This window comes from Chrysochloris asiatica, unplaced genomic scaffold (genome assembly GCF_000296735.1).
Source record: "Chrysochloris asiatica unplaced genomic scaffold, ChrAsi1.0 scaffold00009, whole genome shotgun sequence".
NCBI classification, from domain to species: domain Eukaryota; kingdom Metazoa; phylum Chordata; class Mammalia; order Afrosoricida; family Chrysochloridae; genus Chrysochloris; species Chrysochloris asiatica.
Genome location: NW_006408527.1, coordinates 29,549,145 through 29,573,078, shown reverse-complemented (window position 1 = coordinate 29,573,078; position 23,934 = coordinate 29,549,145). Strand labels below are relative to the sequence as shown.

The window sequence follows — 23,934 nt, the reverse complement described above, 5'->3', positions numbered from 1 at the left end:
ATATTTACTCTCATATTTCTAAAGATGAATGCAAAAGTTGTTTATACATAATAGCTCATCTCAGGCAGTATTATCAAGAATAACTTGATTGAATTTATAATAATAAATCCTAATTTCATTATATCATTGATTCTGTAGCATTTGTTACATAGCAGTTGCTTAGATTCTTTATAATCAGCCTTTCATGGGAATATTTTCATTTTACAGCGACAGAACAACTTAAGAAGTGTATATTACCAAGGTTACATAAAATTGAATCAGTCTCCCCACCAGATCAGACTGTATTAAATCATAATGATATCTTAGTTTATAAATGTAAAGGAAAATCTGAAACCAGACAATCAACCTGCAAAAATGGAAGGTGGGATCCCACGCTAACTTGCGAAGGTAAAGTCTTGTTTACAATGCTTTTAAAATCGTGTGCTCTTCTTCCTAACTTTTAAAAGCAATATTGTTATGCCTTTTAAAAAGTTTTAGAGAGGTATTATTATAAATGCTTAGATTTGTACAAGCTACAAGGTAATTTGAAACCCAGTGGAAACTCTGTTTCTAAATAATAATTATATTATCTTTATTTGTTGGCTATATTAAAAAAAAAAAACAACAGAAATTTGGTGGATTTACCTTAACATCTGGGCACTAAGTATGTTCATTACATTTGGACTCCCATTGCTTCATTCGTTTAATTACACACAACCAACCTATACATATGCCTATGTCTTTATCATCAATTTATCTGTTTTTCTATCTCTTTCTTAAAAATCCTGTGACATCTTGGCACCTCTAATTTCAAATGTATAGCAGAGTTCATTCGATTTTACAGAGTTTCTTTTCTTTAATTTTCTTCTCCAAATATGATAATCCATGTGCTGTTAACGTTAACACTCTTATCAACATATACAGATAGTAATTTTACATAACAGTCCTAAAGCAAATCTACTATCTACAGACCCACATGTTAACACTTCTTCATTTTTAAGGTGGTAGTATTCATATGCCGTTCTGCAGGAGAAAGATGAGGCTTTCTGCTCCCATAAAGATTTGCAGCCTCAGAAACCCTGGGCAGGGTCAAGATGAGTCAGAATCTACTCCACGCTACTTAAAACAAACAATAATATTTATATGCAGTGAAGTTCACTTGTTTTTCTGCATTGTATCCCAGAAGCTTTGTAGTTTTAGTATTTACATTTAGATACATCATATATTTTACTTTGCTTTTTGATGAAGTGTTAAGTAGGGATTGGTACTTTCGTTTTTACACAGATAGCTAGTTCTAAAAACATGTCTGGAAAAAAACTTTGAAATGAACAGCAATTGATTATTTCTGGACTCTTTTCAGCTCAGTTCCTTATGCCCAAATTGCCTTGATAGCTTCATAGTAAGTTGTGAAGCCTGGTATTTATTCTCAGATATGGTTTTCCTTTTCAAGATTGATTAAAGATTGGTAGTACAGTGGATAAGAACTTGGCTGCTAATAAAAAGTTTTGCAGATTGAACCCACCAGCCACTCTGCAGAAGAAAGGTATGGCGTTCTGCTTCCATTAAAATGTACAGCCTTGGACATCCAGTGGGGTAGTTAGTTCTTCCCCATCCTATAAGGTCATTATCATCTGGAATTGACTCAGCAGCACAAGATTTTACTTTCAAGACTAATTTAGCTGTTCTGGCATTTGCATCCCAATACTAATTTTAGAAAACAGTACATGAATTTCTAGAAAATATCCTAGGAAATGAAAGAGGTGGTTAGATAGTGAAAGACATGACATCAAATGTATAGATAAATTAGTAGAATTAACTTCTTAATCAAATTGGGTTTCCAATCCATGGACATGATATATGTCTCTATTTATATCTGCTTCATGTTTCTCAGTAATGCTTTTAGTGTAGGAGGTGTATTGTTGTTGTTAAAGTGCCATAGAGTTGGTTCTGATTCATGGCGACACTTTGTAGGGTTTCCAAGGAGTGGCTGGTGACTTTGAAATGCCAATGTTGTAGTTCAAACTGACTTTGAGGTCAAGTGCTTATCCTATGAAGCCACACCAGGTGTATAGCAGTTGCAAAAATAATTACACATCATTTACATTTTTGTTATTTAAATGTTATTTTTAAATAAAATGTTCAATTTTTGGGTTTCTGTATTAATTTTTATCCTGAAGGAATGCAAAGAGCTTACTTTGTAGATCTCTTTGAACTCTCTGTAAACAATTATATCATCGAAAATCAAAAGTTTATTCCTGTCTGTACCATTTATAGATTTTTTTGCTTATTTCCTTAACTTCTAACATTGTCTAGAACCTCAATGTTTAAAGGAAGTGTTGAGGGTCAACATTCTTGATCTATTCCTGTCCATTGAATATTTAGCTACAATTATGATAATAGCTTTCCAAAAACAAAACGAGCCAAATCCAATGCCCAACATTGAACTGGGTCCAACTAACAGTGACCCTATAAGACAAAGTAGAACTGCCCCACAGGATTCCCGAGATTGGATAGTTTCATGGAAATTGACTGCTTCATCTTTCTTCCATGGAGTGAGAACCCCTGACTTTCGGTTAGCAGCCAAGCACTTAACCACTGTGCCCCAGGATTCCTTTAATCATTCTTTTCAAGGAAAATCCGATTTAGATAGCATCTACTGGGCTTCACAATTTATTGTGATGCTAGTTATCAAGGTAATGATTTGGGCAGAAGAGTAGATAAATGAATTAACTGAATGTTGTTATTGTTAAGTGCCGTTGAGTTGGTTCTGACCCATAGAGACACTGTATAGAGTTTCTGAGGAGCAACTGGTAAACTGTTTACCTTGTGCTTTAAGCATACTTTGCAGTAAGGTGCACTAACCCTCAGCACATAGTCTCAAATATACCAGCACTGTTATATTCAATTACTTTTCATTTCAAAAAATTTTCACACATATTTTTAGTACAACTGGCTGTCCATATTATAAAAGATCACCATCCCTACTTTACACTTCACTGAAAAATGATGTTGTTAAGTGCCATCAAGTTGGTTCCAACTCATAGTGACCCTACATGGTTTCCAAGGAGTGACTGCTGGGTTTGAACAACCTTGTAATTACCAGTCCAATGCTTATCCTACAGCACCACACTAAGACACTAAGATATGTAGTTGTTGTTAAATGCCATTGAGTTGGTTCTGACTCACAGAGACATTGTATAGGGTTTCTGAGGAGCAGATGTTGGGTTTGAACCGCTGACCTTACAATTCAAACTGACTTTGTGATCCAGCGCATTGTCCTGCAGCACCACTCCATGACTCCCATTAATCATTGTTATTGTTGTTGTTTTTAAGTGCTGTTGAATTGGTTCTAACCCATGGAGACCCTGTATAGGGTTTCTGAGGAGCAGCTTGTGAGTTTGAACTGCCATCCTTGTGGATCAAATTGACTTTGCAGAGACAAGCAAATCAAAGCAATGAAATATTGTGGGGTTGGGTGAGAATATTGAAACACTACAGATTCGACAAGAATGAACAAATCTATTTTGGAAGAAATACATTTGAGTTGTGGTATTGGGGAAGAATATTGAATTTACCATATACTGCCAGAAAAAATAATAAATCTATTTAGTGAGAAATGCAAGAGGAATTCTTCTTAGAAGCGACAGTGCTTTGTCTTGCTTATTTGGACATGTTATCTAGAGAAACCAGTCCATGGAGAAGGACATCATTCTTGGTAACATAATGGTTAGAAAAACAGGAGGATGACCCTCAACAGTACGGATTGCCATAGGGACTGCAGCAATGGGCTCAAATATAGGAAAGAAAGTGAGGATGGCACAATGTTTCCTTTTGTTGTTCATAGGGTCCAGTGTGTCAGAACTGATTTGATGGCACATAGCATCAATGGTTAGAAATAATTGAAATAGGTTTCTCATAAATTATCCAAAAGTGATCACAGAAAAAAATGATAGAAAGAATATAGAAGGAAAACAATAAGAATATAAACCAAAAGTGATAATAGTAAGGTGTTATAAAGCTACGAAGTATTACTTGCATAAATATACAAAATAATAATTATTATATGATCATTCATGATACTTGATGCTGAATGTTCTATATATTAAAATTATCCTTTTGTGTTTAATTTATTATTTTTAAATTAAACAATCTGATTTGAATATTTTTAGGAGAAATGAAACAGTTATGCCCACCTCCTCCTCTCATTCCCAATACTCGAAGTATGACGATGACAGTGAATTACAAAGATGGAGAGAAAATATCTATTCTCTGTCAAGAAAATTACATAACTCAAGAAGCAGATGAAATCGTGTGCAGTGGTGGGAAATGGCAGTCAATACCACGCTGTGTTGGTTAGTACTTCATATCTTGAACATTCTTTCAGAATGAAGTTAATACTCTACTGTGCTTTGCATACATCTGTTACTCTCTATAGAAAACAGTAATTGCAATCTGTGTGCCCAAATTAATCAACATTCATTCACTTATACTGTGAAATAAAGACAAAATACTCAGGAATATTATTGAAATATCAGATAAACTTTTGTTGTTATTTTATTATTATGATGAAAAGGATAAAAGTGATGGGGGATATTTAACAAGAGACTAGTACCATAGATATTATATTGATATACATCTGAACACAGGTACTCACATGGTACTACATTAACTTATATCTGTGAAGATGGCTTCAAGCTCTCTGAAGAAAATGGGGTAACATGTCACATGGGAAAATGGAGTTCTCCATCTCAGTGTGTAGGTGAGGCATATGTCAAGTACAAATCTATTTTCATAATAATTGATTTAAAATGATCAGTTCCCATCAAAGGCAAAAGACAATATAATTTAGATATGTTCATGGGATTGTTTATTTACATTATAATTAAAATTTAATGCATGAATAAACAATCCTATTTTTGTTAAATTCATTGTTTAATTATGGAGTCACTTTAAACTCTGGCATTTATTTTACCTTGAAATTGATGTGTAGTATAATTGAATCTAGTAGCGTAGTGGTTACGAATCGGGCTGCGAACCTTAAGGTCAGCGGTTCGAAACTACCAGCCGCTCCGCGGGAGAAAGATGAGGCTTTCTACTCCCGTAAGGATTTACACCCTCGGAAACCCTGTACAGGGTCGCTATGGGTCGGAACCGACTCGATGGCACTTAACAACAACAATAATTGAATCTATGTATAGTGTAGGAGTCTTGGTGTGGCGCTGCTAGTTAATGCACTGGACTGCAAAGTCAATTTGAACCACAAGGTTCAAGCTCACCAGCACTCCTTGGAAACCCTATGAAGGGTCGCTATGGGTAGAAATGGACTCAGTGGCACAGTTATAAGGTAAGAAGCCTTGGATTATAGTGGATTGTGAGTTGGACTGCTAACCACAAGTCAGCAGTTCAAATCAACCAGCTACTCTACAGGAGAATGATGAGACTTTCTGCTCCTGTGTGAGTCAGAACTGATTCGGTGGCACACAAGCAACCACCACCACCACCACCATTCCTTACAGAGCCATCATGAGTGAGAATTGACTTGATGGCAGCTGGTTTGGTTTGGGTTTTGTCATTTATAGGAGTTATAGCATTTGCTATGTCAACTAGCTTGTTTACATTAAAAAATTGTTGGTATTTTTCCTAAAATGTTTCTTCTAATTTGTTATAGCATAAAGGTATGTCTTTTTAAGGATCGTTCCTCTTCAGTGCTTTTCCCTTTAACACTAGTGATTGGTAAAGAATCATTGGCTATATTCATAAGTGTTCTCTAAGATTTTAATATTAAATTCTTTATTAGGTTGTGAAAGACAGCAGAATGGTGGATTTAGAAAATGTTTGAATACCTTCTTTGTGGTGTGATAGCTCCTGTGTTTTCATAGCTTTTCAAATAAAATGACTAAATAGTACGCACTATTAAATTTCAGAAGAAGTGAAACATGAATGCATTATTTTATTGTTTATCAGTTGTTTTAAAAGACTACCTTGTAAGCCACCACCTATGATTTCTGATGGTGTTCTGTCTCATGAGTTAGAAAGCTACCAACATGGAGAAAAAGTTACCTATAGCTGTACTGATGGTTTTGGGATTGATGGTCCTGAATCTATAAAGTGTGTAGGAGGAAAATGGCCTCCCCCACCAAAATCCATCAGTGTGTATCCTTGAATGATTTTAATTTAAATTGTATTCTGTTTCATTCTATGAATGATGTTGTTGTTGTTAGGTGCCATCATCGAGTATGTACTGACCCATAGCGACCTTATGCACAGCATCACAAAACACTGCCTGGTCCTGGGCTGACCTCATTACCATTGCCACTGTGAGTCCATCGATACTGCCACTTGGCCAATCCATCTCGATGGGGGTTTTCCTCCTTTTCTCTGACCCTCTGCATTACCAAACATGATATCCTTCTCGAGTGACTGGTCCCTCCTGACAACATGTCCTGCAAGTATGGGAGATGAAGTTTGGCCATCTTGCCCACCAAGGAGCACTCTGGCTGCACTTCTTCCAACACAGATCTGTTGGTTCTTTTGGCAGCCCATGGCACTTTCAATATTCTAATTCAAAGCATCAATTCTTCTATGGTCTTCCTTATTCACTCTCTATCTTTTGCATGCATATGAGGTTATTGAAAATACCATGGCTTGGGTCAGGCATGCCTTAGTTCTCAAGCTGACATCTTTGCTCTTCAACACTTTAAAAAGGTCTTGTGCAGCAGATTTGTCTAGTGCAAAATGTCATTTGATTTCTTGACTGCTGCTCCCATGAGTGTTGATAGTTGATCCAAGAAGAAGGAAGTCCTTGATAACTTCAATCTTTTCTTCGTAGATAAGAATGTTGTTTATTGGTCCAGTGGCGGGGAATTTTGTTTTCTTTACATTGAGATGTAATCCATACCGAACTCTGTGCTATTTAATCTTCATCAGTAAATATTTTAAGTCTTCTTTACTAGTGGGCTCATAATATATGTCCTTTTGTGATTTGCTTATTCCACTCAGCATGATGTCCTCCAGGTTCCTCTATATTATGAGGCGTTTTGCAGAGTCTTAATTTTTCTTTAATGTTTCATAGTATTTCATTGTATGTATGTACCATAGTTTGTTTGTCCATGCATCTGTTAGTGGACACTTAGGTTCCATCTTTATATTGTAAATAATGTAGCAATGAACACAGGTATACATATATCTATTTATTTCCTGGCTCTTGCTGTTTTTTAGAATATGTAACTAGTAGTGAGATTGCTAGATCAGTTGATATGTTTTCAATATTTTAAAGAAGCACCATATTATTTTCAATAGTGTTGGCACCATTTTACAGTCCTACTAGCAGTATTTGAGATTTCCAGCCTCTTCAAATCCTCACCAGCATTTGCAGTTTTCTTGATTTTTTGGCTGTTAATGCTGGAGTGAGATGAAATCTCATTATTTTCTCTTGTCACTCTCCAGTGGGGTCACAAACATTTCTTCATGTATTTGTTGGTCACCTGAATTTATTCGTGGTAAAGTGTCTGTTCACATTCTCTGCCTATTTTTCATTGGAATGTTTGTGTCTTTGTATTAGAGGTGTTGAAGTTTTCTATAACTTTTGAAGATTAGTCCCTTGTCTGAGATATCGTTTCTAAATAACTTTTCCAATTTCTAGATTCTGTTTGTCCTCTTTTGAAGAAGTCTTTTGGTGCACATAGTGTTTAATTTTTAGAAGCTCCTAGTCGTATAGTTTATCTTCTGTTTGTGCAGGTTTTCTTATGTTTGATAGTCAATTTATACCATATATTGTTGTTGTTGTTGTTATGTGCCATCGAGTCGGTTCCGACCCATAGCGACCCTGTATAGGGTTTCCGAGGGTGTAAATCTTTACGGGAGTAGAAAGCCTCATCTTTCTCCCGCGGAGCAGCTGGTAGTTTCGAACCACTGACCTTAAGGTTTGCAGCCCGATTCGTAACCACTACGCTACTCTAAATTTGCTCCAAGTTTTTCTTTGATAATCTGTGTAGGTTTAGTTTTACATTGAGGTCTTGTATCCATCTTGAGTTTGTTTCTCTATGTACTATGAGGAATTTATCTTATCTCATTTTTATGCAAATGATATCCAGTTTTGTCAGCACCATTTATTATAGAGATTATTTGTAATGAATTACAGCAATTTGTGGAAGATCAGCTGTCCACAGATGGATGAGTTTACTTTTGAATTCTCAATTGTGTTCCATTTTTCTCTCTGCTTGCTATTGTACCAGTATAAGGCTTTATTTATTTGTTGTTTTTTTTAACCTTCCTACACAACCTCTGAAATTAGGCTACCTCTTGAAAGCTTATAAGCTAGTCACTTCGTGCCTTTGTAGTCACCCCCCATTTTGGGGAGCCAATGTCTAAATTGCTCACCCCTGTCAACCCTGTGTACTGAGGAGGTGGGAATGATCCTTGCTCTAAAGATTCGTTCTCTCTTTTAAGCTACTACATCCATAAATATAGGTCATATTCATCAAATTGCAGCAAATTACTGGTTTTTTTCCTCTTCTTTCTTCCTCTAGTCGAGTTCTGATCATCCAACCAATGAAGGTTGGTCAAATGGGTACTATATGCAAGTATGGGTATTTTTGTGCATCTCCCCTCACTACATGTCACCTGGACACTTCACTTTTTGCTCTAGTCCTCTGTGACATCCCTGTGCTCAGAAGTCCCCTATACTGCTGGCCAACGAGAGCTCAATCATGGTTGACAGGAACCTATTGAATGTGGTTGGACTTAGAGAACATCTTCATTGCTGGTTTTCCCCCACTTCCCCTTATCGGTAGGCCACCTTTGTGAGTTCATGCTTAATTTCTTCTACTACTTAGTCACTTTTCAGCAGGGTTTTATTCAGTTTCCATGTATTTGATTTTTTACATTTATTTCCTTGGTCTTCTTATTGTTGATTTCTAGTTTTATAGTATTGTGGTCTGAAAAGATGCTTTGTAGTATTTTGATGTTTTTAAATTCATAAGGGATTGCTTTGTGACCTAACACATTGTCATTCCTGGAGATTGTATATTGTGCTGTTGTTGGGTTGAATGCTTTGTACACATCTATGTAGTCAAGTTGATTGATTGTGCTGTTTAGTTCCTCTGAAACTTTGTCGAGTTTCTTTCTGTTTGATCTATCCCTTTTCGAAAGTGGTATATTAAAATCTCCCAGTATAATTGTAGATTTATCTATTTCTTTCTTCCATTCTAGTAGGGTTTGCTTCATATATCTTGGTGTTCTTTCATTGTGGTATATACTGATCTTCCTTATAGGTATATGGATATTGTCCTATCACAGACAGCATTATACTTCAAGGGAGATATTGAAATGTTCTTTTTGATGCTGAATGTAATGCCATTCCTCTTCAATTTGTTGTTCCTGGCATAGCCAATATGGCCAATACCAGTCCATTTCAGCTCACAGATGTCTAGGATATTAATCTTTATGTGTTTCATTTCATTCTTGACATCTTTCAGTTGTCCTAGATTGATACTTTCTATGGTCAGAGATTACATGTTATGACTATTAATGGATGTTTACATCTGTTTCTCCTCATTTTGAGTTGTGCCCTATAAGCATATGAAGAACCCCAAGCTTTATTTCATTCAAGTTGTCACAGTCTATTTTGAGGAGGCAGCTCTTCTCCAGTTGTAGTTTGAGTGCCTTCCAATGTGAGGGGCTCATCTTCCATCATTATATCTGACAGTGGTCTTGTGCTATTCATACGGTTTTGTTTTTCTGGTACTATAGATGACAATATACTGTGAATTTTTACAAGATTTTCAGTGACTAAATATTGAGAAATAGTCTGCCTCTCCTTCCTAGTCTTTCTTTATCTGGAAGCTCAGCTGAAACCTGTCCACCATGGTGACCATGCTGGCATTTAAAATACCAGTTGCATAGCTTCCAGCATTGTAGCAACACAAAGTCACTACAGTATGACAAACTGACAGATGAATGGTGGATCTCGATCTCATAGGTTGATTTTGCCCAACTCAAATGCTGTTCACTTTCCAATTTGCTTGATTTTTTTCACTCAAGTAGTTAGATTTTATAGTTCATATTGAGTTTATCATTGTTATTTTTAGAAAGGCTAGTCAAATAAAAAGGAGTTCTTGTAGCATAGTGATTACAAATCAGGCTGCTAACCTCAAGGTCAGCAGTTTGAAACTACCAGATGTTCTGTGGAAGAAAGATGAGGCTATCTGCTTCCATAAACATTTTCAGCCTCAAAAACCCTGTGCAAGGTCACTCTGAGTTGGAACCGACTCTAAAACAACAAGTCAAATATAAATTATTCTGAAAATCTTTTTATGCTCTTGGTTGTTATGTTATGTAGTGTCAGTTCTGACTCATGACGACTCTGTATATGGTTTCCAAGGAGCATCTGATGGGGTGATGTACTGACCTTTTGGCTACCAGTCTAATGCTTATCCTGCAGCATCAGACCAGAACTCCAAAACATTGGGGATTTCAGTCCATCTAGTGATGGTGGTGGCAGTGATTCTGACTCTTAGCAAACCTGTATAGGGTTTCTGTGACTGTAAATCTTTTTCCTGAGTAGCTGCTGCTGGATTTTAACTTCTGACCTTGCGGTTAGCAGTCCATCATGTAAGCCACTATGCTACCAGAGCGCTTTGTCTTTCTTATATATGATTTAAAATGTTTTAATGCTTGGAAATAGTGTAGTTAAAATTGATGAACATTATTGCTGTTGTTGTTAACTACCATCAATTTGGTTCCAATTCATCGTGACTCTCTATAGGGTTTGCAAGGACCTCTGATGGATTTGAACCACCAAGCTTGTGGTTAGCAGTGCAATGATGTATATTTCTGTGAATATTCAGTGAGCCAAGGTCTCACTTGCTATGGTGTATTATCTTTTTGGGGAAAACAAGGCTCAAGGAAAAATGTGAAATAATTATCAGAAAGTAGAGAGCAAAAAACCAAGTTGTTGTTAGGTGCCATGGAGTCAGTGTCGATTCATAGTGTCCTTATGCCCAGTAGAATGAAACACCACCCAGCCCTGCACCAACCTCACAAGCATTGCTATACTTGGGCCCATTGCTGCTACCACTGTGCAAATCCATCTCGTTGGAGGTCTTCATCTTTTTCACTGATACTCCACTTCACAAGCATGATGTCTTTTTCTAGTGACTGTCCCTTCTGACAGTATGACCTAAATTTTAGAGATGAGCTTTGTAAGGAGAATTCTGGAAAGCCAAAATACGATCTTGAACATATCCCACCTGAATTTAGAACAGATTTGATGAATTAGACAATAATGACCAAAGATCTGAAGAGTTATGTGATGACATCAAGAACATCATACAGAAAAAAGGCAAAAAGTCATTAAGAAGACAAGAAAGAAGAACAAGATCATGATTGGTGTGAGAAGAGACAAACTTACCCTCTAATGTGGAGACACTAAAGCAAATGAAAGAAATGAGGAGGTAAAAGAGTTGAATAGAAATTTCCAAAGGGAAGCTCAAGAAGACAAAATGAAAAACCAAGTTAATTATAAGTTATATATGAATGAAGGGGAGAGGGACTTGGTCTCCTTCCCTCCTCTTTTAATGGGGTTCAGATTGAACTGAGCCAGGACATGAGAATGGAGGTCATTCTTCAATAAATGCTTGCATCTGAGCAGCATCAATACTCTGAAATTTGACTCTGATTTTATAGGACTGGAAAGAAAGAGGAATGGGTTGATATTCTTGCTGGAAAAACAACATCTGCAAACTAAACTTCTGTAGCCAAGAAGAGACAATATATATTTTATTTTATGTGAGAATGCTAATTACTTACATAAAATACAATACAATTACCTACAATAATGCTCCATAAATCTTTAAACAACTGTTAACTTGTAAACAAGTGTTTTAGTGTTTCTCTGTTCTTGAGACTGGCCTATCTTTATGGACTCTTTAAAAGTTCATTGACTATTTTTCTGAGAGCTCTAAAATGCTATGAAGTTGTCAGCTGCTGTCTGGTTGATTCGGATGCACGGTGACCACATATGCACAGAGTAGAACTGTTCCTTACAATATCAAGGCTGTGACTTTCAGAAGCAGATTGCCGGACTTGTCTTCCAAGGTCCCGCTTGGTAATTGTCATCATTCCCATTTATCCATGATAATTCCCTATCAGCATACTCACTCGGATCATACATTTCCTTAGTCCTTTTTACTAACATTATTTTTTGTTTAATCTAATATAGTAATATATAATACAAATGCTTTTGTATGTATAATTCTGTGAATTTTGATGAACACAAAAATTTACATAACCAAAGACTTAATCAAGATTTAGAATGTTTTTACCATGGGTAAGTTAAACTTTGGTAGCTATGGTATCAATGGTAATTCTGCAGTATTTTTCCATCAGTTTCTGGTAATCAGCCACAGTTTCTTCATTCATCAAAGTCAATGGTCTTTAATTTCTTGGCTCATCTTTTGAGGTGATCCCTAACTTTCTTATGTATTATGTGTTATTTCATGTGGGACAGCATTCCTGAAAACCTGTTACAAAGCTTCAGTGATTTGGGAAGATGGCTACATCATTCATTTAAATCTCAAGTGTAATCATATTTATGTAGTATAACTATGGGTCTCTCAACTGATATTTTACAAACACTTCCTGCCAATCTATGGCTTCTTAAATGTTTAGCTTTATGATAATGCCTTTTGATGGACACCAATATAAAATTATTACTGAAATCCAATTTATTACTTTTATGATAATTAGTACTGGTCTACTAGCTGCAACTGAAAACAGTGCCGTCTGCTTTCTTCTCATGCATTATCTTTTCAACTTCACATTTAGGACTATGATCCCATTTAAAATGATTGATTTGCTGTGACAAAGAGTTCAGTTTTGTTTGCCATTTCAAAACTCACCTGAAATTCCTACATTTCTGAGAAAAAAAGCCTTTTCTTTTACTACTTGGTATTGTATTGGTTCATTAAACTTTTGATTTACACATGTGGGTCTATTTCTGGACTCTTTTGTTCATTGATCAATTTATGGCACTGTAGAACTTGGAACCACAATGTTGGCAGTTTCCTCAGAAACTGGAAACAGGGTCAGTATGTGTCAGACAATGACAGGTCACTTCCACAGTATTCAACAAGTCCAAGTTTTTAATTCTACACTAGATAATGTGAATGATACATTGTACAAATTATGTATTCTTCTAATAGCTTTGCTCATGGTGGTCCATTATTATTCTGTAAAGTCCAGGTTTTAGGTTTTGCTAAGGTGGATTTGGAGTCCTGGTGTGGCAATATAGGATAAACACTGGACTGCTAACTACAAGGTCAGTGTTTCAAACCCACCACAAAGTCAGTGGTTCAAACAAACCAAATGCTCCTTGGAAATCCTGTACATGAGTGGGAACCAACTCATCAGGACTCAACAACAACAACGTGTGTCTATTTCAGATTTCCCTTGGTTCAAGTGCATAGTCCTTAGTTGGCTACTGGGAAATAGAGTTTCAAAGGAAATTCAGAGGATTTCAGTAAACTCTTCTGCCAATGAACAGCAACACCTTTTTATCCCCAAAAGGAACCGCAGAATTTTTAATGTTTTCAGTTTTTCCACAGTTGCTTTCTACTTGGCTAGTTGAAGTTCACAACATTCAGTATAGTTAGAAAATGATTTAAAGAGCAATTGCACGCAGATTTGGTGGGGTTTCCCTAGGAGGATTTGTATTTTGTCATGTACTTCTCTTCTTCAAAAAAAATCGACACATATTTTTCCAGCCAGACTCAGATCTCTAAGTTAGCACTACTCATTTCTATTTAAGAGCTGTCATCCATTCCATGCACCATGAGAAGTACTCATTTCTTTTTTTTTTTTTTTTTTTGACTTTTTATTGTGAACTGAATGAAGCATTAAAGAGAATATCATCAGTTATACATTCAGCAAATCATATAATTTGTTTCATCACAATGATTGTAATCCCCTCCTCCATGCAACAATAACTATCCCATTTCTTCTCTATGGTTCCTATTTCCTTCCCACCCATTTTCCCATGCCTTCTCAACTTTGTCTTTAGGAAAATGTTACCCTTATGATTTTAAATGATTGATCATTCCCTGGTGATCATACATTACTAATGTTGTTGGTCCGCTGTATACCTAACTAGTGCTAAGTGAAAACTGCATCATGAGGGTGAATTCCTTTCCAGACATGAAGGGTGGCCAAAGACCATAATATTCTTGGGTTCCTCTAGTCTCTTTCTGATCAATAAGCCCAGTCTTTTTCCTTATATACTTTTGAGTTTTGTTTCACATTTCTTCCATTCTATCAGGGACCTTCATAGAAGTTGGTAGTAAGACTGATAGTCACATGTTCCATTAGTCCGTTGGACTAATTGATTTCAGGCATCTTCAATTCTCATCGCTCTTCTATCTTCTGCACTTGGAGATACCAATCGCTACACTTTAGATGGCTGCTCAAAAGCTTTCAAGATCCCAGATACTACTCACCAAAAATTATGTAGAACATTGTCTTTGTGTACTCCGTTATGGCAATTGACCATGGAGTCCTGAGGCCACCCACCCAGCAACTCAGTGAATTAAAATGTTTGATAATATCGAAGAAGTTTTCATCATATTGCCAGGTGTAGGCTACAACATTTTCATAGTTGTTTTTGGAGAAATGGTAAATACCCATGTACAAATATCCTCTTGCAAATCCTTGTATATTTGTGGGTATACGCCCTCTCTTCTTCCCATTCCTGTTCAGCTTGTGTATCTAGGACTACTCATTTCTGTTTAGGTGTTATCATCTCTGCGTCACAAGGACTCAGCATTTTCCCTTAATAGGAAAACAAGTTGGTTTATTTCTTTCAAAGATTGAATATTTTCTGAGCTTTGCTGGTGTTGGCCACTCAAATAGTTAGGTTGTATATTTCATATTGAGTATATGATTACTGAAGGCTTTTTTTCCCCCGTAAACATTTACAGCCTCAGAAACCCTGTACAGGGTTGCTATGAGTCAGAACCCACTCCACGGCACATAATATATATGGAAATATAGAGTAAAGCAATGCAAATCAAAGTCAGTGACAGCACAGTACAGCTAAAGGAAAGTGAAGTTTGGATGATATTCCCTCATTACATAGGAAATCATTGTATGTATCAGAATTGTGACCTATAAAGCAAGTGTCTCAAAGAATTTCAGTCAAAGGTATTTTTTAATATCATGAATATGCTGGACCCTTTGCACTAGCAGAGTGGTCAATTATGAGTTTAAAAAAAACTGTGAGTTAAAAAAAAGTAAGCTTGTTTCCTTACTTATCTGGAGCTGTTAGAACAGAAATACCACAAGTGTGTTGCATTAACATAAATTTATTTTTAACAGGATAGGACGCTAGCAGTCCCATTTCAGGGTGTCATCTCTAGAGAAAGACTTTTTCCATCAGTCAGCTTTGGTGAAAGGTCCTTGTCTCCTCAGCTTCTGTTTCCTAGTTCCTTGGAGATTTCCATGTAACTTGATAGCTATTTTACCTCAATTCTCCTGACTTGGTTGCTTGTTTAACCCCTTATTAACTACCAGCTGCTCCTCGGGAGAAAGATGAGGCTTTCTACTCCCGTAAAGATTTACACCCTCGGAAACCCTATACAGGGTCGCTATGGGTCGGAACCAACTCGATGGCACATAACAACAACAACATATCTCAATGGAATTTGGCTCAAAACATAACCTGTATCCTGCTGTGCTGCTATAGGATAAGCACTGAATGAGTAACCACATGGTCGTGGTTCAAACCAACCAACTACTCCTCAGATACCCTATACACTCTTCAGAAACCCTATACAGGGTCACTATGAATCAGAGCTGATCCACTTAACAAGAACAACAATTTATGACTTGTTTGTTTGTTTAATTTCCTTTTTATCTCAATAGAGATTGGCTGAAAACATAGCCTGAATCAATGCTGCCTCATTAACATAACAAAGGCAGCCCATTCCAAAATGAGATTAAGATCTCAGGCATGCTGCTCTTAACTGACATCTAGTTCTGTCCTACTTCTAGTGATCCTTTGTAAAAAGCAGCAAGAAACACTTCCTGGTCTTGCATCATCATCACATTCTTTGCTATGTTTGAGCTCATTGTTGGAGCCACAATGTACTTCTATCTCTTTGAGGGTCTCTCTCTTTTGCCAAAACCCTCTGCTTTACCAAGCATGATGTCCTTCTCCAGGGACTGGTCACTCTGATAACATGTCCAACGTATGTTAAAGGAAGTCTTGTCCTCCTTGTTGCTAGAGCTCACTTGTTGTTGTTGTTGTTAAGTGCCGTTGAGTCAGTTTCAACCCATAGCGACCCTGTACAGAGTTTCCGAGGGTGTAAATCTTTACGGGAGTAGAAAGCCTGATCTTTCTCCCGCGGAGCAGCTGGTAGTTTCGAACCGCTGACCTTAAGGTTCACAGCCCGATTCGTAACTACTACGCTACCAGAGCTCCTTAGGTCTGTACTTTCTAAGCAGATTTGTTCATTGTTCTGGCAGTGCATAACATCATAATTCAAAGACATCATTTTTCTTTGGTCTTTTAATGTATATATTCCCAGATTTCTCATAGAAGGGAGGTCTACATTATATGTTTCTGTGTATATAATTCAATCCCTAACATTTCCAGATCAGTCATGAGGTACAGTGCTATCTGTGATAGGATAATATCAATGCGCCTACAAGGGAGACCAGTTAATACCACTATTATTCAAATTTACCCACCCCACACTAAAGGCAGTGAGGACGAAATAGAAGAATTCTACCAACTACTTCAATGTGAAATTGATCAAACATGCAAACAAGATGTATTGATCACTACCGGTGATTGGAATGCAAAGGTTGGGAGGAAAGAGGAAGGATCAGTTATTGGAAAATATGGCCTTAGTGATATATATGATGCAGGAGATCGCATGATAGAATTCTATAAAAATCAATGATTTGTTCATTTCAAATACATTCTTTAGACAGCATAAGAGATGAGTATACACATGGACCTCACCAGAGGAATACATAGGAATCAAATTGACTACATCTGTGGAAAGATAAGAAGGAAAAGCTCCATATCATCAGTCAAAACAATGATATGCCAGGGGTACATTGTGGAACAGACCATGAATTGCTCATATGCAAATTTAAACTAAAGCTGAAGAAAATGAACACATGTCCATGAGAGCCAAATACGACCTTAAATATATCCCGGGCAGTGTTTCGTTCTGTTGTGCATAGGGTTGCTATGAGTCTGTAACGACTCGATGGCACCTAACAACAACAACAACAACATTTCTCTAACCACAAGAAAATACAGATGTTTGAATAGGTTCCAAATACCCTCGCTGATTTTTAGAGACACCTAAGTGATGAAGACAGATGAAAAAAATACAGAACAGAAAAAATAATTATACTGACATGTCTTGCGATGTGAGAGGTATTCATATACTGGAATGCCTCTGTAGTGCTGTAGGATAAGTAAGCACTGGACTACTAACCACAGTTTGGGGGTTCAAATCCTCCAGTTGCTCTTTGAGAACTCTGTGTGCCATCGCTATGAATCAGAACTGACTTGAAGGCAAGTAACAACAATCAAAATTAACGTATTGTTCAGTATGCTAAGGAATAGACCTATTTTTAAGAAATGTCTTATTTAAATCAGTTAGCATTTTATATTAGCTTTGGAGCCAATGCATTCCTTTCTTGGCACACAGTCATATACATATATCACAATGGATGAATTAAAGAAATTATTAGGAAAGCACTGAAAGAATTACTTACAGAGTTTGTAAACTCTTTGAACTTTGATATTTACTTAATGACATCAATTTGCTTAGTTAACTTGTAGTGCACTTAAATTTGGAGTCATGGTTGATAACTGTTAGTGCTGTTCATTTCAAACCTGAACCAGCACAACTGGAATATGTGTATTTATATATTATTTGTTATTGTTAAGTGCCATCGAGTCAGTTCTGACTGATAGCGACCCTGTGCAGGGTTTCCGAGGCTGTAAATCTTTACGGGAGCAGAAAGCCTCATCTTTCTCCCGCAGAGCAGCTGGTAGTTTCGAACTGCTGACCTTGTGGCTCACAGCCCGATTCGTAACCACTAGGCTACCAGTGCTCCTTATTATAAAGACCGTCTAATATGCTGTTACTAATCGTTGTCATTCTCACTTTGTTTGTGTCCAGTGCTGAGGGAGAAGGTAAGTGAAAAACAGATCTGAGCATTCAGTTTTCTTCTTCAGTGTTGCTTTATGTCAAATCTGCTTTCATGTAGTTACAGTTTTGAAAAGATTGAATGGACAAAATAATTCTGTATTGTGAGACCATTAATTATACATTTAGGGAAAATTGGTGTTGCACTGTAGGATAAGTACTAGAGCAGAAGGTCGGTTTGAACACAAGGCTGACAGTTCAAACTCACCAGCTGCTCTTAGGAAACCCTATGCAGGGTCACTATGAGGTAGAACTCACTCGATGGCACCTCACAACAACATCTTATAATAACCTGAAAGGAAAATAAAACAAATCTTGGTTTCTCTGATATCTAAATTCAAAAACATGAAAAACTAGTGACTACTGATTATTAAGTCCTATAGTTGTGCTTATAAAACCTTCAGAGGACAACATGTCACATAAAAAAGCCAGATTCTGACTCAGAAATGTTTGAGGGATTTTTTTTTTTTTTTTTAAATACAAGGAAACTTTGGTGAGTAACAAATATTTTCATAATTTTCACTATGATGACAGTTTTACAGATTCATATATCAAAACCTCTCACATTGTGCATTTCAAATATGTAACAATGATACTTTAATAAAGCTTTTAAAATTCATTAACATAATTCAGTATTTCAAAACAAAATTAGCGTATTGTAAAACCATTGCCTCCTTTAGAAAATTTAATATAATTTATTCTTAAACTCTAATTGATTTGGTTATCTGAGTTCATTATCAAATTTTACTTATATCAGCAGTATCTGATTTATGAATGCCCATGTTATTTACAGCCCATAGTTACAGACCAAGTCTCCTATGTATTAAAAATTCCATATATGAAAAATTCAGGGTACATATAATGAATGGTTCATAATAACAAAAAAGTGCTATTTTGTGTTGTCCATCAAAAGTTTATTAAAATTATTACCATAATGTTATGGTAAAGATGTTTTAGTGTATCTGGAATTATTTCTTTAATGTTTTTTATATATAGAAAAGTAAACTATATAATAAATACAAAGATAAACATGTGATTAACTGACGCTATATACAAATCTTATTTTTCTGACTTATGGACAAATTCAACTTCAAAACAGGTTTAGAAATGGAACTCATTGTAATCCAGGGACAATTTATATACTAACATATATACTTTGATCGATGTCTTTACCAATTTATTTTTTATCCTTCATTATCATACTGTGGTGGTGGTGGTGGTTATGTGCTGTGGAGTCATTTCCAACTCATAGTGACCCAGTATAGAGTATCTCAGACTGCAGGAGCTCTGGTAGCTTCTGGTTATGAATCGGGCTGCAAACTTCAAGGTAAGCAGTTCAAAACTACCAGCTGTTCTGTGGGAGAAAGATGAGGCTTTCTGCTCCTGTAAAGATTTACAGCCTCAGAAACCCTGTACAGTGTTGCTATCAGTCAGAACTGACTCCACAGCACATAACAACAACAACAAATCTTTACTAAAGCAGAAAGCCTCATATTTCTCCCATTGAACTGCTGGTAATTTCAAATTGCTGACCTTGACTGTAGTAATTAATATTGCATATGTTAATTATAAGGACCCCTGGTAGCTACCAGTCACTCCACCTGAGGAAGAGGAGACTTTCTGCTCCGGTTTAAAGATTTTTGACCTCGGAAACCCTGTAATGGGTTTCTATGAGTTGAAACCTACTCAGTGACACAAAACCACCACCATCAGGTCAATTATGGAGTCTTGGTGGCACAATGGCTAAGAGCTTCGCTACTAACCATTCAGTCATTCATCCATTCAAACTCATCATTCATTCCTCAGAAAAAAAGACCAGGTTTTCTTCTCCCATAAACATTATAAACTAGAGAAAACTATGGAACTGGGCTATACTGTTTAATAGACTCCCTGTGAATCAGAATGGACTCGGTGGCATACAACAACAATATGATTCTAATTGAAAACAGTTTGTCCATTAAAAAAAAATCTTAAAACATGATAAATATAATTGATAGCATCTTCCATTTATTTTGAAATAAAAATATTTTTGTTTATTGATTGTAATAGATTTTTTTTTTTTTCTGAGAGATGTTTTTTGACAGAATTCTTAAGGTTTTCCCTTAAATTATAGGATAAGCCACAAGGTTGGCAATTCAAAAGCAGCAGCCGCTCCTCAGGGGAAAGATGAGACTTTCTGCTCTTGTATAGAGTCACATCTTCAGAAATCCTATTCAGGGTTGCCATGAGTCAGAATGGACTCAATGGCAGTGGGAGTTGTTTTTTATTATTCTTTACTCCTTCTTTATAATCTTTATTAATTCTTCTTTATGATATTTTTTAAATGTTTGATGCTGTCTTTTTATATTTAGTACTCATTTCCAGGTTACATAAATTAAACTGTTGATGAAGCAGAAATTAGATTAGAATACTTGACAAAAGTCAGGAGAGTATGGGATAGAGCCTTAAACGGAAAAAGAGGAAGTAATTTAGGGGTTGTATAAATGGATTCTAATCTGTGACACAAGGAGCCCTGGTGGCACTGTAGGATAAGCATGGGACTGTGAACCACACGGTTAGTAGTTAGTAGTCACTGGAGAAGGATATTATGTTTGGTAAGGTGAAGGGTCAGATAAAAAGAGGAAGACCCCCAGCGAGATGGATTGGCCAAGTAGCAGCATTGATGGACTCAAGTGTGGCAACAGTAGTGAGGGTGGCCCAGGATCGGACAGTGTTTCGTTCTGGTGTGCATAAGGTCTCTATGAGTCAGTACTAGCTCGATGGCACCTAACAACAACAGTAAATGAAAAATAGTAGTCAGCATTTAATATAATTTAAGATCAGTTTGAGTCAACACTGTGCTGTAACCAGCACTGTAAGGGAATTGCTAATAAGACCATAGTCTCTTTGGTCGATGAGAAAGAGGTGGTTGTCTGCTGGTCAGACCATATGTGTAACAGCCCGTGCACTTCAGGCAGACACCTTGTAAAAGAGATGAAAACAGACCTAAATGTGCCCAAATGAGATCGAATTAACAAAGGCTCAGTTAGTATGTATGGGCTCAGGGAGGAGCAATATTATTTTTGACAACTAAGATACTTTTTGTATCTTTTGAAAATAAACATCAGTGGCTGTTTTATGTAGCCGTATCCTATGAAACACTATAATGGGTTAGACGAGCACACTTGTTTTGAGGTATGACCATCAGGGTTTAAATCTCAGCCTTCAATGTAATGACTGATTTTAGTGAGTTTTTAGCACTCAGTTTCTACAAATCCAAACTCAAACTTGCTCAAGACATACGTCTTAACACATCATGAGGAAAATTACATAATTCAGAAGTAAGAGGAAAATATTCCCAGTTTTAAAAACGTGATAGAGACAAAAAACAAACAAACTAGATTATCTTGTAAAAGGAATGACACTTCCCTGACAATTTTTTTTTGTTTTTTAATGGAGGGTGATCTGTTTTATTTAAGGTCAACTGATGTAAATGTTTGTTGTTGTTGTTTTATTAAATAAATGTTTTATTGTGAATTGTGTGATAGTCTACATGGGAGAACATTAGTCTTACATCCATTCTATCATACATCGTTTCATTGGCATAGTTACCATCCTGTCCATGCATCCTCACCCAACCAAAGGGTGTGCCCTGCAAGCCTGCCTCCCTCCCCCCATCCACATACACACACAGTCCTCAGCCCCTTTCCCTCTCTGGATCCCAAGTCCTCAGCCACTCCTTCTTTTCTCTGCCTCCATCTCAGGCCTCACTGCTTCTCTGGGTAGGATGCCGCTATCTGCTCTTCTCCATTGATGGTCCCAGGGCCCTCCACTCCTAGATTGAAAAGTTAACCACTCTCCTCCTTGCTACAAAATGTCTATTTTTAGATTTCCAACCCTCACAATCAGTCCTGATAACAATTATTCACTATTGCATCTCAAGAGACCCATCTGTATTTCATTTCATCAGTCCTTCCTGGAGAGGATGGATACTATTCACTGGAGACTCTACCTTCCTCCACGTCCTTTGTATCTAGGTTCTCTCTTGAAAGCTTGTAAGCCAGTCACTTCTTACCTTTGTATCTCTCCCCCCATTTTGGGTAGTCAATGTCCAAGTTGCGCATTCCTGTCTACTTTTTGTGTGGAGGGGATGGGAATAGTTCTTGCAGCAGGGATTTGTTTCCTCTTTTGAGCTACTGCATTTATAGGTGTAGGTCCTGTTTATTGAATTGTATCAGATGAAACTTTTTTCCTCTTCTTTCTTCTTCAGATTGAGCTCTGTTCATCTAGTCATTGAAGCCAGGTCAAGTGGGTATCATCTGCAAGTGTGGGTTTTCTTGCGTCTGTCCGCCCTCTTATCTGACAATTTTAATATGCAACATCAGAAACTACTAAAATTAGGGGAAAATCAATTAATTCTAAGAGAAATGTATAGTAAACATAGATTTTATAAATATAAAATATGTTATTCACAAGCTTATGGGTAAAGTTAGGCATTTAGACTGCATGCATTCAATGTTTTTATCCAAATGACACATCTATAGAAACTACTTGAGAAAATTCTCTAGTACAACAAAAAATAATTCAGATCAATAAACTCTTGACTGAGAAGATGAAGACGGTCAAGAATTGCTAACATTGTGTACATGGATTTAAATATTTTAAGTTTTAAGGATGTTTGTTAGCAATAGGATAATCAAATTCCATAGATAAAATTAATTCTGTTAAGGTATTAAAGCTACTAAATTATCTTTAGAACATCCTCTAAAAATGGCAAAAAAATATGTTTACATTTTTAATAAGCACAACTGGACTTAATCATACACATTACTGTGACACTAAATATGAGTAACAACAAATACAATATCATCATACTCCACTAAAAATAAGTATTTCACAGGACATTAAAGAGAAAACAACTTAAAACTTAAATACACACAATGTCAACTTAAAACTGAATATACACAATCCAAACATTACCATAATCTTTACTATTTGCATATTTAAAAAATATTTGTTGGCTATTTTCCGCCATTAATAAAATGAAATAACACTATTCCTTCCATCTGAATAGACTTGGCAAGAGAAAGCAGGGCTGATTTTTGCTGGGAATAGAAAAGATAAAAGACAAATGACAGAAACTGGGTGGTACAATTAGTGCCTTAATCCTTCAACCAAGATGCTCATTTAATGATGTCAAAGAAAAGAAATTAAATGGGCTTGTGCAGTTTTTGTATTGGAGAGTCTTCATATAAACATGTACATCATAGGATACAGAAGGAGAGTAAAGAGTTCGCTTGGTAATGGAGTTGTTAAAAGTAGAAAACCCACCAGTCACTCCATAGAAAAAAGTTGAGACAGTCTGCTTTCCTACAGAGTTATAGCTTTAGAAACCCTATGGAGTAGTTCTACTCTGTCCTCTAGAGTAGCTGTAATTGAAATTGACTTGACAGGAGCAGTAGGTTTGGATTTGGGTTTATGATCCAGAAAACATAATGTAATTCTTATTAGTAGTACTTCACTGGTAACAAGGGAAAATGTATACTCTACCAGAAAAATCTCTTCAGATCACTTGACTGCAGCTTCAGTGAATGTTGATAGTTGATGCAAGAAGAATGAAGTCCTTGACAACTTCAATCTTTTCTCCGTTGATAAGAATGTTTATTGGTCCAGTGGTGAGGATTTTTGTTTTCTTGACATTGAGATGTAATCCATACTGAAGGCTGTGTTCCTTGATCTTTATCAGTAA

At 36.5% G+C, this 23,934-nt stretch overlaps 1 protein-coding gene across 1 annotated transcript in view; it reads left to right on the top strand.

Moving 5' to 3' along the window:
• LOC102824771 (complement factor H-like) overlaps window positions 1-23,934 on the top strand; it is a 522,059-nt gene that overhangs the window by 194,305 nt on the left and 303,820 nt on the right. The window contains 1 exon segment of the mRNA XM_006834236.1: window positions 4,149-4,331. Within this exon segment, the coding sequence (XP_006834299.1) occupies window positions 4,149-4,331 (183 nt within the window).